General features: G+C 46.3%; 1 protein-coding gene across 1 annotated transcript; it reads right to left on the reverse strand.

Annotated features, from left to right (window-relative positions):
• Positions 1–542: 542 nt before the first annotated feature.
• On the reverse strand, positions 543–2,008 carry LOC123041767 (heat stress transcription factor B-2a). The gene is made up of 2 exons (XM_044464329.1): positions 1,586–2,008; positions 543–1,487 (listed from the first exon to the last, which is right to left on the reverse strand). Exons 1-2 carry the CDS (start codon positions 1,796–1,798, stop codon positions 792–794), a joined length of 909 nt encoding a protein of 302 aa, XP_044320264.1. The 5' UTR covers positions 1,799–2,008; the 3' UTR covers positions 543–791.
• Positions 2,009–17,558: the final 15,550 nt, after the last annotated feature.

Consider the following 17,558-nt stretch of genomic DNA (forward strand, 5'->3'; position numbering starts at 1 on the left):
GATTTTCACTTTAGCAGGAAACCCGCTAATAATTGGGTTAATAAACCCATAATACATATCAAATGCTTTTTAAAATATCCATATCTTTTAAACCTAACTTCAAATTCAACATGTTATACATGAATTTTGATTAGAAAAATGTGTAGAATCTAAACATGGTGTTAGTTATCTGTTAATCATTTAAAAATGTTATTTATGGTACGACCTTAATGAACAACTTATGATTATTTTTCTTTCATACCAATCTGAATTAAAAATGAGCGCCTCAGCAAAATCAGGATTGAAGATGAAACCAACTACCTATAACCATCGGCAAGAGTGCGAAGTAGGATAACTGACAACACAGATGGGATGTCATGTGTTTAAAGAAAAAATATATACCTATTAGGGTCTTGAGTCATGATTATTGGGTTAGAAGAGTGAGAATGTAAGTTTTTTTTTTCTTCCGTTGCATCGCACAAATTCTTTTGCTAGTTTCTATAGGATTCTATGGGTTTGTGCTACTTAAATACAACCTTGGCCTTTTTACAAAAGAAAAACTCTACAATAAACCATGGCATCCAACTCTTCTCATTTTCCCAATCCTAGGTCTACATGGAAACCAAACAGGCCCTAACTACCAAACAATCTACCGGTTGTTCTACACGCCTTGGCTGATTCTACATTGTGCTACCAGCAATGCAATTCTTGTCACGTCAAGATACAAAGACGTCATAATGCGAGCTAGAGTGGTGCACCATTTAGATCCTAGTGCTTTCCGCTACGATCACGCGAGGTGGATTTAGATCCTACTAGTGGTTTCCGCTACGATCACGCGAGCCTCCGTCAGGCCTCGCCGCCGCCGCCGCCCGCACGGACAGCGAAAGCACATTCAGATCCGACCGCTCCGTCTTCATAGCCTTCCCTTGTTCTCGCCGGGCGGCGTGCCTCTCGTCGTCGTCGTCGTGTTCTTGCTCCTCCTCCTCGTCTTCGCCGTCCTCCTCTGCCCCATTTTCCTCATCCCCTCCCCCGTGCCCATCCTCGCGCGACCTCTTCCTCCCTATCGCGACGCCGAATAGCATCGGCTTCGCGCCTGCGGCGCCGTGCCTCTCGTCCTCCTCCCCCACTTCATCCCCGCCGTGGTCATACCGCCAGACGAGGTGCCGCACGCCGTCGCAGACGCGCCGCGCGCGCGCGAGCTCCCGCGCCAGCCTCGCGTTCTCGCGCCGCAGCCGCGCGTTCTCCTCCTCCAGCTCGGCCATCGCGCCGGTGGCCACCAGCGCCAGCCCGGGCGGCGGCGACGACGAGACCGCGGCGTCCCCGCCGGAGCTCGTCGGCGTGGGCGAGATCGGAATCGCCGTCGCAATCGGCGTCGCCATCATCGCGGGCGGCGGCGCCCCGGCGCCAGATCCCTTCCGCCTCTGTATCGCGCCGAGCAGGCGCTTCTCCCCTTTCCTGAAGCACTCGTTGGCGAACTCCCACCTGTCAAGGCCTATCTTCCTGAATCCCTGCACAAGAAACGCAGCACCCTTGGTAATCTGGATCTACCGAACTAGCCGGAGAGAGGGGAGCGATGCGGAGGTGGGTGGGTGGAGCGGAGACGCACGTAGGTGTTGAGCTGGCGGACGAAGGAGGCGAAGTTGCTGTGCTTGAAGTTCTTGGGGAGGAGGTCGCGCTCGAACTCGGCGCGGCGCCACACCACGAACGCCGTGCCGGACTCGTTCCAGGAGATGGTGTCGTCGGTCTCCGGGTCGTCCACCATCGCGTACGTCTTGGTGAGGAACGGCGGCGTCCCCGCCCCCAGCGCCGGCGACGCCATTGATGAGTTGGTTGAGGGCGATGGTTCTGGTGGTGCTCTGGCGAGAGGAGACGGAGAGATTTGGTTTGGTTGCACAGGAAAGGAAGGAATGGTCTAGAAATGGGGATTTTGTGATGGGGGTAGGCTGGGGATGGGGCGAGAAGCATCCAGCGGGTTCTGGAAGGTTCCGATCCTTTCTAGTCGGCCACGTGGCGATGTTTCTAGAACCGGCGCTGCTGGATCGGGGATTCAAGACTGGTTGAGCTGTAGCTTTGTGAAGGACGGTTTGGGTAGCCAATATTTTGACTATTGTTTGTGTTTTTTCTTTACTACTCCTATGTTGTTTGAGTTTTAAGCAACCCTACAAAGAAAATAGTAAATGAAATTGTTTTATATGACACTCCCTCCGTTCACTTTACAAAATTAAAACGAGTGAACAAACACGCTAAAATGTGTATAAAACTGATAAAAAGGTAAGACATCTTATAATACTAAACAGAGGGAGTAAGTATGAAAACTCTATGTTGGAAATATGAGCAATTTATCATATGATTTTATTAATGAAAATACTAGATAAAGTATGACTAAAATAGCAGAGGTAAAGTAAGTCATGCGATCTGATGCTTATATGAACTGTAACCAAACATATCTAGAGCAGACAGTACATGTAGTTGCATATATGAAATAGAGCCTAACATATCTAGGGCAAACACTAGAACAAGGAACTGTGATAGGACCTCTAACAGAATAAATAAGAACACGTACGGGACAGCAGCAGGAGCAGGAGCACTCGACTTGGGTCGACATCCTCACTAGGCATGTCGTTGAAGAGGTTGTCGACGTCGGGGAAGAAGTCGTCGTTGGGAAAGTGGTCGTCGGTGTCCGCGATGAACTGGTCAGTAGTCGCGCAGAGCGCTCCCCAAAAACGTTTCACCCTTCTCCCGTACAGGACTCAAAGAGGTGCGGTTTCGGAGGCCTACTGTCCCGACCTGCGGTGCACGCCGCAAGCCGGGATGAGGAAGATAATAGCAGCAGCGTAGTGCTCAGGAACCGGTGGCAAGTGGAAGAGGATCTTCTGGTGTGTCTCTCTGGAGAGGAGCGACCTCCCTTTTATAGGCACAGGAGAAGAAGGCGAGAGGCTGCGCCGGGAGTTGAAGTGAACGAGGGAGACGAAACAAACAGGCAATAGCCGAAGGGTGCAGCGTTCGTATTCAGTATCCACTACAGCAAAAACTTTCCAGCTCCCGAGTGATCTTTCGCATACCCGTAGTGCGTGGCAAAAATTTAGACATCGGCTCGGCTCATTCCCGCAACCCGCGGCGCGGCGCGGCGCGTCGTGACGAGGCAGGCGGCGGAGGAGGAGCGCGCGTGGATGTCCCTCTTGTTCTCATGTTCATACAAGTGGGGAAAGAACCTCCCTTATAAAGAGGTCCAACCCCCTTTAAACTAGCAATGTGGGACTAAACTTTAGTTCCACCTCTTGCCTTGCACGAATGGGTTGCGTGGGCCTCTAGGATTTATTAGGAATTTTTGAAACTGCTATTGGGCTAGGCCCAAAATAGACAAAATTCCACCAATCCCCCACCAGATCCCAGAGGCACACAAAATTTTCCTTTGGTTCCAAAACACTGTTTTATATACCGGTACTGCAGTGGAGACTGTTAAGTTGAACTTCCACCTAGAACTCTATGCTACACTAGTAAGCAACTTGAACAGTGGACTGGGCCTTGAACTGCAAGTTTTCTGCGAATCTAGCTTCACACAAATCCTTGACCGATACGTGGCTACCGTGGGTCTTCCCCGTGGGTGGAGCTTATGCGTCATAGTCTGAGACCTTTCATGAGTTTACTAGAGAGAACCCTGCTCTCATAGATTGCGACGTTTAACAATCAGACTCATATATGTGTGTTCCTCAAAAGATGTTTTGCTGGACAACATCTCTACTTAAAAGAGCCACTTAGAACACATTAAGATATACATCAACCTGCCATGCAGATTAGGAGAGTATTGCATCTTCATGGAGTGGTATTGTTAATAGTTAGGATACTCTCCTCTCAGTTGACCAACAACTTGTCTTCCACATCTAATTCACGGGATCTTCAATCACAAAGAATAGGTTACCACTGTGAACAACTCATATTGTGGGTCTCATACCCATCTCCCTCGATGCATTATCTATCACATTACATGATAGACCCTTAGTAAAAGGATCTGCCAGATTTTTAGACGTTGGATATAATCCAATGCAATAACTCCGGAGTTTCTCATTTTTCTGACAGAATTTAACCTTCTCTGAACGTGTCTTGATGACTTCATGTTATCCTTTGAGCTGCTCACTTTCGTGATCACAGTTTGATTGTCGCAGTTCATAAGGATATCCGGTACAGGTTTCTCAACAACCGGCAAGTCATTCAAGAGCCGACGAAGCCAATCTGCTTCAACCGTAGCTGTATCTAGTGTTGTGAGTTCTGCTTCCATTGTTGACCTCGTTAAGATGGTATGCTTGCAAGACTTTCAAGAAGCAGCACCACCTCCATGAGTGAATACATATCTGCTCGTGGCCTTTATCTCATCAGCATTTGAGATCCAGTTTGAGTCACTATACCCTTCAAGAACCTTTGGGTGCCCTGTGTAGTGAATTCCATAATTCGTAGTGCCTTTCAAATAACACAAAACTCTCTCTAGAGCTTTCCAATGCACATCTCCTGGTTTTGAGACAAACCGGCTTAGTTTGCTAACGGCAAAAGAGATGTCAGGTCTTGTAGCACTGGTGAAATACATAAGCGAGCCAATAATCTGAGAATGTTTCAATTGATCTCTAGCAATTCTTTCGAAGCAACACACTGGCATCATATGGTGTTGGAGAGGGCTTGCAGTCACTGTAGCCAAAGCGACTCAAGATCTTTTCCACATAGTGCGATTGAAGCAATGTAATCCCACCATCATCGTCTCTCAACAACTTGATGTTCATAATGACATCAGCCACTCCTAAATCCTTCATCTCAAAGCAACGAGATAGGAAATCCTTGACCTCCTTAATAACCTTCAGATTTGTTCTGAAAATCAGTATGTCATCAACATACAAGCAAAGGATAACTCCCTCGCCCCCACCGTGGCGATAGTACACACATTTATCAGCTTCGTTTACAACAAAGCATGTGTCTGTTAAAGTTCTTTCAAACTTCTCATGCCACTGCTTGGGTTCTTGCTTAAGTCCATACAAAGACTTCAGCAACTTGCACACTTTTCCTTCCTGACCATCTACTACAAACCCATCTAGTTGTTCCATATAAATTTTCTCTTCCAACTCTCCATTTAGGAAATCAGTCTTAACATCCATTTGATGAACGAGAAGACCATGTGAGGCAGCCAGTGAAAGTAGTATTCGAATAGTGGTCAGTCGCGCCACAGGTGAGTAAGTATCAAAGAAGTCTTCACCTTCCTTTTGAGTATATCCCTTAGCCACGAGTCGTGCCTTGTACTTTTCGATAGTACCATCAGGCCTAAGCTTCTTCTTGAATACCCATTTGCACCCTATAGGTTTGCACACATAAGGACGATCAGTTATCTCCCAAGTTTCATTTGCCAAGATGGAATCCATCTCACTACGGACCGCTTCCTTCCAGTAGTCAGCATCTTCAGATGCATAGGCCTCTGAAATATAACTAGGAGTGTCATCTATGAGATACACAAGAAAATCATCACCAAAGGACTTTGCAGTCCTTTGTCTCTTGCTCCTAGTAGGAACTTCATTGTTCTCCTTCACAAGATTTTCACAGTGTTTCATCGAAATGGCAGGTTCAGTAATTGTAACTGGTTCCTGATTCGATGAACTAGGTATCTCCTGATTAGATGAGGTAGCCATATCCTTCATGGAAAAGATATCTTTAAAGAAAGTTGCATCATTCGACTCCATAATCGTACCTACGTGCATGTCAGGTACCTCAGATTTTACAACCAAGAATCTATAACCAATGCTATATAAAGCATATCCCAGGAAAATACAGTCCACAATTTTTGGTCCCAGCTTCCGCTTCTTTGGAATTGGCACATTGACTTTCGCCAGACAACCCCAGGTTCATAGATAAGAGAGCTTTAACCTTTTCTTCTCCCATTCCTCGATGGAGTTATCTCTTTGTTCTTTGTGGGAACTCGATTTAGGACATGACATGCCGTCAATATTGCCTCCCCACACCATGCCTTGGAGAGACCCGATGTGCCTAACATGGCATTAACCAAATCAGTTAGAGTACGGTTCTTTATTTCGGCCACCCCATTTGACTGAGGTGAATAGGCATGCGTCCTCTCATGGATTATACCATGTTCCGCACAAAAGGAATCAAATTCATTTGAGAAATACTCTCCACCACGATCGGACCTAAGCCTCTTGATCTTTCGATCAAGTTGGTTTTCCGCTTCAGCTTTATAGATCTTGAAATAGTTCAAAGCCTCATCCTTAGATTTCAGAAGATACACATGACAGTATCTAGTGAAGTCATCAATTAATGTCATAAAATACTTCTTTCCACCTTTTGTCAAACACCATTCATTTCACATAGATCTAAATGTATGAGCTCTAGTGGTGCAAGATTTCTCGTTTCCGTAGTCACATGAGACTTACGAGGTTGCTTAGCTTGCACACACACTTGACACTTAGATCCCTTGACAGTGGTGAAACTAGGGATTAAGTTTAACTTCGCTAGTCGCAACATGCAACCAAAGTTAACATGACAGAGACATGAATGCCACACATTTGATTCACTATTGTTGCAAACATGATTAACAACTTTATTGCAAACGTCTGACAAGGATAAACGAAACAGGGCTCCTAACTCATAGCCTTTACCAACAAAGGTTCCATACTTGGATATTACAAATTTATTCGACTCAAAGACAAGCTTGTAGCCATCTATACACAAAAGAGATCCACTAACAAGATTTTTATTGACGGTGAGGACATAATGCACGTTCTTCAGCCGCACGATCTTCCCCGAAGTAAACTTCAGATCGACCGTGCCAACACCACGAACAGAAGCGCTTGAACCGTTGCCCATCAGCACGGTGGAAGTCCCAGCGGTCTGATAAGACGAAAACATGGAAATATCACCGCATGCATGCACATTAGCACCTGTGTCAATTAACCAATTAGGAGAATGACATACTGAAAGAATAGTGGGAAATATACTATACCCAGCATCATTCATGTCAGTGTCTCCAATGACAACATTAGCGGTCTTGCCGCCTTTCCCAACATGACGCTTGTCATAGCGATTAGGGAAACTAGGAGCCCAATGATCAGGATCTCCACACACATGACAAACACCTTTCTTCTTGTCATTCTTATTCTTGAAGTTCATGTGTTGTACAGCCTTGTTATTCCCATCAAACTTTGCTTTACCATCAAACTTGCCCTTCTTCTTGAACTTGTGGGGCTGGAAGTTTTTCTTCTATACCAGATTGGCACTAGAACCTCCCTCAATACCTCGAGCACGGTTGTCCTTTGCTCTCGCCTTTTCTTCCACATCAAGAGTACCAATGAGATCCGAAACGGAAAACTCCCGCCTCTTATGCTTCAGTTGAAGGAAATATGCCCTAGAGGCAATAATAAAGTTATTATTTATTTTGTCATATCATGATGAATGTTTATTATTCATGCTAGAATTGTATTAACCGGAAACATAATACATGTGTGAATACATAGACAAACATAGTGTCACTAGTATGCCTCTACTTGACTAGCTCATTGATCAAAGATGGTTGAGTTTCCTAACCATAGATATGAGTTATCATTAGAAGAATGATGTGAATGACTTGACCCATTTTGTTAGCTTAGCACTTGATCGTTTAGTATGTTGCTATTGCTTTCTTCATGACTTATACATGTTCCTATGAATATGAGATTATGTAACTCCCGCATACCGGAGGAACACTTTGTGTGCTACCAAACGTCACAATGTAACTAGGTGATTATAAAGGTGCTCTACAGGTGTCTCCGAAGGTACTTGTTGAGTTGACGTATTTCGAGATTAGGATTTGTCACTCCGATTGTTGGAGAGGTATCTCTGGGCCCTCTCGGTAATGCACATCACTATAAGCCTTGCAAGCAATGTGACTAATGAGTTAGTTGCGGGATGATGCATTACATAAACGAGTAAAGAGACTTGCCGGTAACGAGATTGAACTAGGTATTGAGATACCGACGATCGAATCTCGGGCAAGTAACATACCGATGACAAAGGGAACAACGTATGTAGTTATGCGGTTTGGCCGATAAAGATCTATGTAGAATATGTGGGAGCCAATATGAGCATCCAGGTTCCGCTATTGGTTATTGACCGGAAACGTGTCTCGGTCATGTCTACATAGTTCTCCAACCCGTAGGGTCCGCACGCTTAAAGTTTGGTGACGATCGATATTATGAGTTTTTGACTTTTTGATGTACCAAAGGTAGTTCAGAGTCCCAGATATGATCACGGACATGATGAGGAGTCTTGAAATGGTCGAGACGTAAAGATCGGTATATTGGATGACTATGTTTGGACACTAGAGTGGTTTCGGAAGGTTTCTAACATATACCGGAGTACAGGGGGGGGGGGTACCGGACCCCCCGCCCCCCCGGGGGGGTGTTTATTGGGCCTCATGGGCCCTAGTGGAGAAGAGGAGGGGTGGCCAGGGTAGGCCGTGCACCCCCTCCCCCTCTAGTCCGAATTGGATAAGGAAGGGGGGGGGGCGGCACCCCCTTCTTTCCTTCTCCTCCTCTCTCCCTTCCTTCCCCTCTCCTACTCCAACAAGGAAAGGAGGAGTCCTACTCCCAGTGGGAGTAGGACTCCCCCCTTGGCGCGCCCTCCTCCTAGGCCAGCCGCCTCCCCCTTGCTCCTTTATATATGGGGGCAGGGGGGCACCTCTAGATACAACAATTGATCATTGATCTCTTAGCCGTGTGCGGTGCCCCCCTCCACCATATTCCACCTCGGTAATATTGTACCAGTGCTTTTTCGAAGCTCTGCGTCGGTAACATCATCAACACCGTCATCACATCGTCGTGCTGATGGAACTCTCCCGCAAAGCTCTGCTGGATCGGAGTTCGTGGGACATCATCGAGCTGAACGTGTGCTGAACTCGGAGGTGCCGTACGTTCGGTACTTGATCGGTCGGATCGTGAAGACGTACGACTACATCAACCGCGTTGTGCTAAGGCTTCCGCTTTCGGTCTACGAGGGTACGTGGACAACACTCTCCCCTCTCGTTGTTATGCATCACCATGATCTTGCGTGTGCGTAGGATTTTTTTTGAAATTACTACGTTTCCCAACAGTGGCATCCGAGCCAAGTTTTATGCCTAGATGTTATATGCACGAGTAGAACACAAGTGAGTTGTGGGCGATACAAGTCATACTGCTTACCAGCATGTCATACTTTGGTTCGGCGGTATTGTTGGATGAAGCGGCCCGGGCCGACATTACGCGTACGCTTACGCGAGACTGGTTCTACCGACGTGCTTTGCACATAAGTGGCTGGCGGGTGTCAGTTTCTCCAACTTTAGTTGAATCGAGTGTGGCTATGTCCGGTCCTAGAGAAGGTTAAAATAGCACTAACTTGACGAACTATCGTTGTGGTTTTGATGCGTAGTTAAGAACGGTTCTTGCTCAGCCCGTAGTAGCCACATAAAACTTGCAACAACAAAGTAGAGGACGTCTAACTTGTTTTTGCAGGGCATGTTGTGATGTGATATGGTCAAGACATGATGCTAAATTTTATTATATGAGATGATCATGTTTTGTAACAGAGTTATCGGCAACTGGCAGGAGCCATATGGTTGTCGCTTTATTGTATGCAATGCAATCGCCCTGTAATTGCTTTACTTTATCACTAAGCGGTAGCGATAGTCGTCGAAGCAATAGTTGGCGAGACGACAATGATGCTACGATGGAGATCAAGGTGTCGCGCCGGTGACGATGGTGATCATGACGATGCTTCGGAGATGGAGATCAGAAGCACAAGATGATGATGGCCATATCATATCACTTGTATTGATTGCATGTGATGTTTATCTTTTATGCATCTTATTTTGCTTTGATTGACGGTAGCATTATAAGATGATCTCTCACTAAATTTCAAGGTAAAAGTGTTCTCCCTTGTTGGCGTTCTCGGAATGGGGGTCCCCAGACTTGCCTGCCTGCGACCTGCGGCGTGGCTCAAGTGGTGGCCCAGTGTGGCCCATCTTCATCGACTCAAGCTCAAGACCCTCATGAGGGGCTAAGCCTCGCGGGGCGGACGGCAGGAAGCTTCCTCAGAGGCGGCCTCACCGGGCAGGCTCGCGAGGAGGTGGAGAGATCAAGGCAGGGTACCTCGCGAGGTGCTCATGACGCAAGCCATGACGATCGAGACCAGGCAGGCACCAGGCGGGCGCCGGCCTGGGCAGTGTCCTTGTTTCCTCTTTGGTGCAAAGGGGGAAAGCTCAGACCAAGGCATCAGACAAAGGATACCATTTCGGTGCAACAAGACCAAGACCAGCGGAGCGGCAGGATGGAGGTCACTGTGGAGCCCAAGACGGCGTCATCGTCAGGGCCTTTGGCAGTCGAAGACCAACTTTAGTCAGGATAAGTGTACTAGGCCCTTCAAAATGGCCGTTGTTGGCACCCTGCCCGCTCGATATTTGGGAAGAGGACCAGGGCCTCTATATATATGACTAGCCACCATAGTAGGAGGGGGGGATCTAGATCTCACGGAGAGCCAACAGAGATGAAGCAATTCCTCTCCAAACACACCACCACAAGAACTCCTCCCCTCGCGGGGCAGTTCTTCCTTTGTATTGTTCATCATCAGCCCCTGAGGCAATCCACACACCACAAACTACAGTAGGGTATTACACCACAACGCTGGCCTGAACTAGTATAAACCTTGCTTCCCTTGTGTTGTTCATCTTGCTAGTCTATATTCCGAGCGAGGCATTGGGACGTGGGTTGGTAGAGGAGAGATCTTCGCGCACACCCCAGAGTTCGAACCTCAAGGGTCTGCCGGAACCCGATATCCGACATTTGGCGCGCCAGGTAGGGGTGCGCCGGATCCTTCTTCCACCGCCTCGCGCTCCATCGCTTCATCGTCTCCATGTCCGGCGACCCGACGGCAAACGCCGATCACTGGGTGGCATGGCCTGCCCATGCTGTGCCGCCTGCCCAAGGTGACCTCAACCCTGCACCTCTGGCAGCCCGCGCCTCGCAGAGCGCTGCGGGACGCGGGCGGCACGGTCAGTCGTCGCCTGCCCTCACCCCGCGGCAGGTACGATTGGCGGCGAGGGCCTCGAGCCATGCTGCGGCCACGGCGCCGCACACCCGACGGGAGCGGGCAAACATGAAGACCGCGCTCACGGTGGCGCGAGAACTGCTACGGTGTAGACTTCAAGAAAGCGGCCACGACGTGCTACTAGAGCGCGTCGCCGAGCTCCTGGATGCCGCTGAGTCACCCCCCCCCATTCTGTGTCCAGCTTCCACCCCAGGCTCTGGGCGGATCCCGAGGCGGACCAATCCGTGCCCACGCGCCCTCGGGCGCACCTCAAGGCTTCATCAACACCGGTCTGGCCATCAGCATCGGGCAGCAAGCTGCGCCGGCACCGCCCATGGTAAGCGAGGGCATGCACATCGCTGTCTATGGTCCTAGCGGTCCGCCGCCCTACCATCCCCAAGGTGGAGCTTCAAGTAGAACTGCATGGCGCGCAGAGCACTACGGCGATGGTGGCCCCGGAGGCCTATGTGCCCCACATGGTAGATCAAGGGTACGCCCTGGAAGAAGACCATGGCTCGTTCCTCGGGCCAGGCTGGGAGGAAGAGGCGCCAGAAGCCGAGCTCTTTCAGGAGCCTCACGGAAGCCTCGGCAGTCGTGCCAGCAGCGACAACTACCGGGCACCGCTAATTCCTCAGGATCAAGCTTATGCTAACCATGGGTGGCAGGAGGTTCAGGTCACGGCAGCGGATGGCTGCCCCAGTGCGGCAACCCCCTCCCCTCGTTAGGAGGGCACTGGGGCAGCAGGAGAGGGCTGGGAGCCAGGCTCCTCCCCACGACATGCTAAGTAAGGCGTCCTCAGGAGGTAGCCCCTCTGCCGGGGAGGTGCCCCAGGGCCCGCCCCCGACAGAGGACCCACCCCCGACAGAGGACCCGTGGTCGTCGGGGGTGAGGGAGTCCTGGATTAGGGGGTATCCGGACTACCGGGCTATATACATCGTCCGGACTATCGAAGCGTGAAGATACAAGACTCAAGACTTTGGCCCGTGTCTGGATGGGACTCTCCTTTGCGTGGAAGACAAGCTTGGCGATCCGAATATTATATTTCCTTCCTTGTAACCGACTCCATGTAAACCCTAGCCCTCTCCGGTGTCTATATAAACCGGAGAGGATGGTCCTTAGAAGGCCGATCACAATTAGGGTTTAGCCTCTACGATCTCGTGGTAGATCTACTCTTGTACTATATCTCTTAGGGTTTAGCCTCTATGATCTCGTGGTAGATCTACTCTTGTACTATTCATATCTTCAATATTAATCAAGCAGGAAGTAGGGTTTTACCTCCATCGAGAGGGCCTGAGCCTGGGTAAACATTGTGTCCCTTGCTTCCTGATAACCCACAAGTATAGGGGATCGCAACAGTTTTCGATAAGTAAGAGTGTCGAACCCAACGAGGAGCTAAAGGTAGAATAAATATTCCCTCAAGTTCTATCGACCACCAATACAACTCTACGCACGCTTGACGTTCGCTTTACCGGAAACAAGTATGAAACTAGAAGTACTTTGTAGGTGTGACAGGATAGGTTTGCAAGAAAATAAAGAACACGAGAATAAAAACTAGGGGCTGTTTAGATAAAGACACAACTAAATTAGTAAAAGTAAAGAGCTTGTTGTCACGAGAAAGTTATTTGTCCCTAGGCAATCGATAACTAGACCGGTAATCATTATTGCAATTTTATTTGAGGGAGAGGCATAAGCTAACATTATGATTGGAACTCTAGCAAGCATCCGCAACTACTAAAGATTCATTAAGGTAAAACCCAACCATAGCATTAAAGTATCAAGTCCCCTTTATCCCATACGCAAACAACCTACTTACTCGGGTCTGTGCTTCTGTCACTCACGCCACCCACCATAAGCAAATCATGAACATATTGCAAACCCTACAGCGGAGATCCCTCACGCTTGCGCGACACGGAGAGCACGATAGGACAGCACCAATAATAAAACATGCAACTCAAACCAATCACGATCATCAAATATCCAGTAGGATAAAATAGATCTACTCAAACATCATAGGATAACCATACATCATTGGGAAATAATATATAGCGTTGAGCTCCATGTTTATGTAGAGATTACAACGGGTAAGAGAGAGGTTACACCACTGCATAGAGATGGGGGAAGGTGATGGAGATGTTGGTGAAGATGACGGCGGTGTTGGTGAAGATAGCGGTGATGATGATGGCCCCCGACGGTGTTCCGGCGCCACCGGAAGCAAAGGGGAGAGAGCCCCCTTCTTCTTCTTCTTCGTTGGCCTTCTCCCTAGATGGGAGAAGGGTTTCCCCTCTGTTCCTTGGATCCCATGGCTTGGGAGGGGCGAGAGCCCCTCCGAGATTGGATCTATCTCTCTATTTCTGCATTCTCTGCGTTGGCTGATTCTACCCCTTCACCGTTTCCTTTATATCTGGAGATCCGTAACTCCGATTGGAGTGAATATTTCGCCCAGATCTTTCTCATAAAATTAGCTTTCTTGCGCCGGAAGGAGAGCTTCAACCGCCTTACGGTGGGCTCACGAGGGTCAGGGGCACGCCTGGGGGGGGGGTAGGGCGCTCCCCCTACCTCGTGCCCACCTCGGATACCGTTTCGCGTTGATTTTACTTCCAGAAAATCATAAATATTCCAAAAAAAATCTCCGTCCATTTTTTTCCGTTTGGACTCCGTTTGATATTGGGTTTCTGCGAAACAAAAAACATGCAACAAACAGGAACTGGCACTGGGCACTGGATCAATATGTTAGTCCCAAAAATAATATAAAAAGTTGCCAAAAAGTATATGAAAGTGAATAATATTGGCATGGAACAATCAAAAATTATAGATACGACGGAGACGTATCAGCACCCCCAAGCTTAATTCCTGCTCGTCCTCGAGTAGGTAAATGATAAAAAAGAATAATATTTGATGTGGAATGCTACCTAGCATAATCTTGATCATATGTCTAATCATGGCATGAATGTTAAGACACGAGTGATTCAAAGCAATAGTCTATCATTTGACATAAAAACGATAATACTTCGAGCGTACCAATAAAGCAATCATGTCTTTTCAAAACAACAAGGCCAAAGCAAGCTTATCCCTACAAAATCATATAGTTTGGCCATGCTTCATTTTCGTCACACAAAATGCCCCCATCATGCACAACCCCGATGACGAGCCGAGCAATTGGTTCATACTTTTTAACGCGCTTCAGCTTTTTCAACCCTCATGCAGTACATGAGCGTAAGCCATGGATATAGCACTATAGGGTGGAATAGAATATAATGATGGAGGTTATGTGGAGAAGACAAAAAGGGAGAAAGTCTCACATCGACGCGGCTAATCAACGGGCTATGGAGATGCCCATCAATTGATGTCAATGCGAGGAGTAGGGATTGCCATGCAACGGATGCACTAGAGCTATAAGTGTATGAAAGCTCAACAAAAGAAACTAAGTGGGTGTGCATCCAACTTGCTTGCTCATGAAGACCTAGGGCATTTGAGGAAGCCCATCGTTGGAATATACAAGCCAAGTTCTATAATGAAAATTCCCACTAGTATATGAAAGTGACAACATAGGAGACAATCTATATGAAGAACATGGTGCTACTTTGAAGCACAAGATATGAGACTCACTACATGAAGAACATGGTGCTACTTTGAAGCACAAGTGTGGAAAAAAAGAGATAGTAACATTGCCCTTTTTTTGGTGGGCTTCTTTGCCCCCCCTTTTTCTAGGCTTCTTTGGACTTTCCTTTTTTTATGGTTCAATGTTCTATAATGATGATCATCACGCTTTTATTTACTTACAACTCGATATTACAACTCGATACTGGAACAAAGATATGACTCTATATGCATGCTTCCGGCGGTGTACCGGGATGTGCAATGATCTAGCGTAGCAATGACATCAAAAAACAGACAAGCCATGAAAACATCATGCTAGCTATCTTACGATCATGCAAAGCAATATGACAATGAATGCTCAAGTCATGAATATGATGATGATGGAAGTTGCATGGCAATATATCTCGGAATGGCTATGGAAATGCCATGATAGGTAGGTATGGTGGCTGTTTTGAGGAAGATATAATGAGGCTTATGTGTGATAGAGCGTATCATATCACGGGGTTTGGATGCACCGGCGAAGTTTGCACCAACTCTCGAGGTGAGAAAGGGCAATGCACGGTACCGAAGAGGCTAGCAATGATGGAAGGGTGAGAGTGCGTATAATCCATGGACTCACATTAGTCATAAAGAACTCATATACTTATTGCAAAAGTTTATTAGCCCTCGAAGCAAAGTACTACTACGCATGCCCCAGGGGGGATAGATTGGTAGGAAAAGACCATCGCTCGTCCCCGACTGCCACTCATAAGGAAGACAATCAAATAAACACCCCATGCTTCTAATTTGTCACACAACGGTTACCATACGTGCATGCTACGGGACTTGCAAACCTCAACACAAGTGTCTCTACAATCCACAACCACCCACTAGCATGACTCTAATATCACCATCTTTATATCGCAAAACTATTGCAAGGAATCAAACATATCATATTCAACGATCTACAAGTTTATGTAGGATTTTATGACTAACCATGTGAATGACCAGTTCCTATCATCTCTCTAAATAGATATAAGTGAAGCAAGAGAGTTTAAATTCTTTCTACAAAAGATATGCCCATGCTCTAACAAATATAAGTGAAGAAAAAGAGCATTCTACAAATGGCGGTTGTCTATGTAAAGAGAAACAGGCAATCCAAACTTCAAATGATATAAGTGAAGCACATGAAGCATTCTATAAAGCCATACTCAAAAGATATAAGTGAAGTGCATAGAGCATTCTATAAATCAACCAAGGACTATCTCATACCAGCAATGGTGCATAAAAGAAAAATGAAAACTAAATGCAAAAGACGCTCCAAGACTTGCACATAATGCACGAACGAAACGAATTCGAAAACATACCGATACTTGTTGAAGAAAGAGGGGATGCCTCCCCAGCATCCCCAAGCTTAGACGCTTGAGTCTTATTGAATATTTACTTGGGGTGCCTCGGGCATCCCCAAGCTTGAGCTCTTGCCTCTCTTCCTTCTTCTCATATCGAAATATCCTCGATTAGACACTACATCCACACAAAACTTCAACAGAAAACTCGGTAAGATCCCTTAGTATAACAAAGCAAATCACCACTCTAAGTACTGTTTCAAACCAATTCATATTTTGTTTTTGCATTGTGTCTACTGTAATATAACTATTTCATGGCTTAATCCACTCATATAAATTGATAGATTCATCAAAACAAGCAAACTATGCATCAAAAACAGAATCTGTCAAAAACAGAACAGTCTGTAGCAATCTGAACATCCACCACACTTCTGGTACCCCAAAAATTCTACCAAAATTAGGAAAAATAAACAAGTTGTACAGAAAGACAGTGCAAAATAATCAGAACCAATTGACGTTCTAGTTAAAAATGTAAAATCACGCACTACAGCTAAAGTTTCTGTCCTGCACCGTACAAAACAACAAGCATTGTAAACAATCCTAAAGGCAAACCTTGGCACAATATTTTTATAATACAATAGAATTGTACAAGGGGATAATTATTTTTGATGAAAATTTTCTGTAATCAAGATTCAAAAAGTTTCCATGAGCATGAACAAAGTTCAAGGAGCTCTCCCACTTCAACAATGCTTGTCTTTCTCACTTTCACTTTCCTTTTTGAAAAGTTTTTAGGTTCCCCTCTTTATTTTTTTGTTTTTAAACTATATAAAAGCACTCAACAGAAATAAATGACTCTCTAAAACTTCCGGGTTGTCTCCCTGGCAGCGCTTTCTTTAAAGCCATTAAGCTAGGCATTTAGTGCTCAAGTAATGAATCCACCCGGATCCCAAGGTATATCAAAGCCAATTTTAATTAACAATGATTTGTAATTTAGTAGTGAGCACAAAGTAACATATATCATGTAATGACGAAGTCTAACTCTCTTCCTATGCATCGACATGTCATAAAAGAACAATTCATGGACACAAAGTAAAGGCCAATGCATAGTATAAACAGTTTCTTGCAATTCTATCGTATTGGAAACATAGGGAGGTGGAGAAATAGTTCCTCTCTCATAATAATTGCAAGTAGGAGCAGCAACACATGCATATTATATTCATCAAAATCATCATGTGCAACGGTAAAAGGCAACCCATCAATATAATCCTTAATGAGGGCAAACTTCTCCGATATAGTATATTCGGGAGAATTCAAAAAGATAATAGGACTATCATGCGTGGGTGCAATAGCAACAATTTCATTTTTAACATAAGGAACTATAGCAAGTTCATCTCCATAAGCATCATTCATATTGGCATCTTGGCCACAAGCATAGCAAGCATCATCAAAAAGGGATATTTCAAGAGAATCAACGGGATCATAGCAATCATCATAGCAATCATCCTTCGGTAAGCACGAAGGGAAATTAAACAATGTATGAGTTGAAGAGTTACTCTCATTAGAAGGTGGGCACGGGTG

Source organism: Triticum aestivum, chromosome 2B (genome assembly GCF_018294505.1).
Source record: "Triticum aestivum cultivar Chinese Spring chromosome 2B, IWGSC CS RefSeq v2.1, whole genome shotgun sequence".
Classification (NCBI taxonomy): Eukaryota; Viridiplantae; Streptophyta; class Magnoliopsida; order Poales; family Poaceae; genus Triticum; species Triticum aestivum.

Bases quoted from the DNA above. Each gene is read 5' to 3' on its own strand.
- LOC123041767 (XM_044464329.1), bottom strand. From the start codon at position 1,798: ATGGCGTCGCCGGCGCTGGGGGCGGGGACGCCGCCGTTCCTCACCAAG. The intron at 1,488-1,585 runs GTGCGTCTCCGC...TTTCTTGTGCAG, and splicing joins TCCGCCAGCTCAACACCTAC to GGATTCAGGAAGATAGGCCT.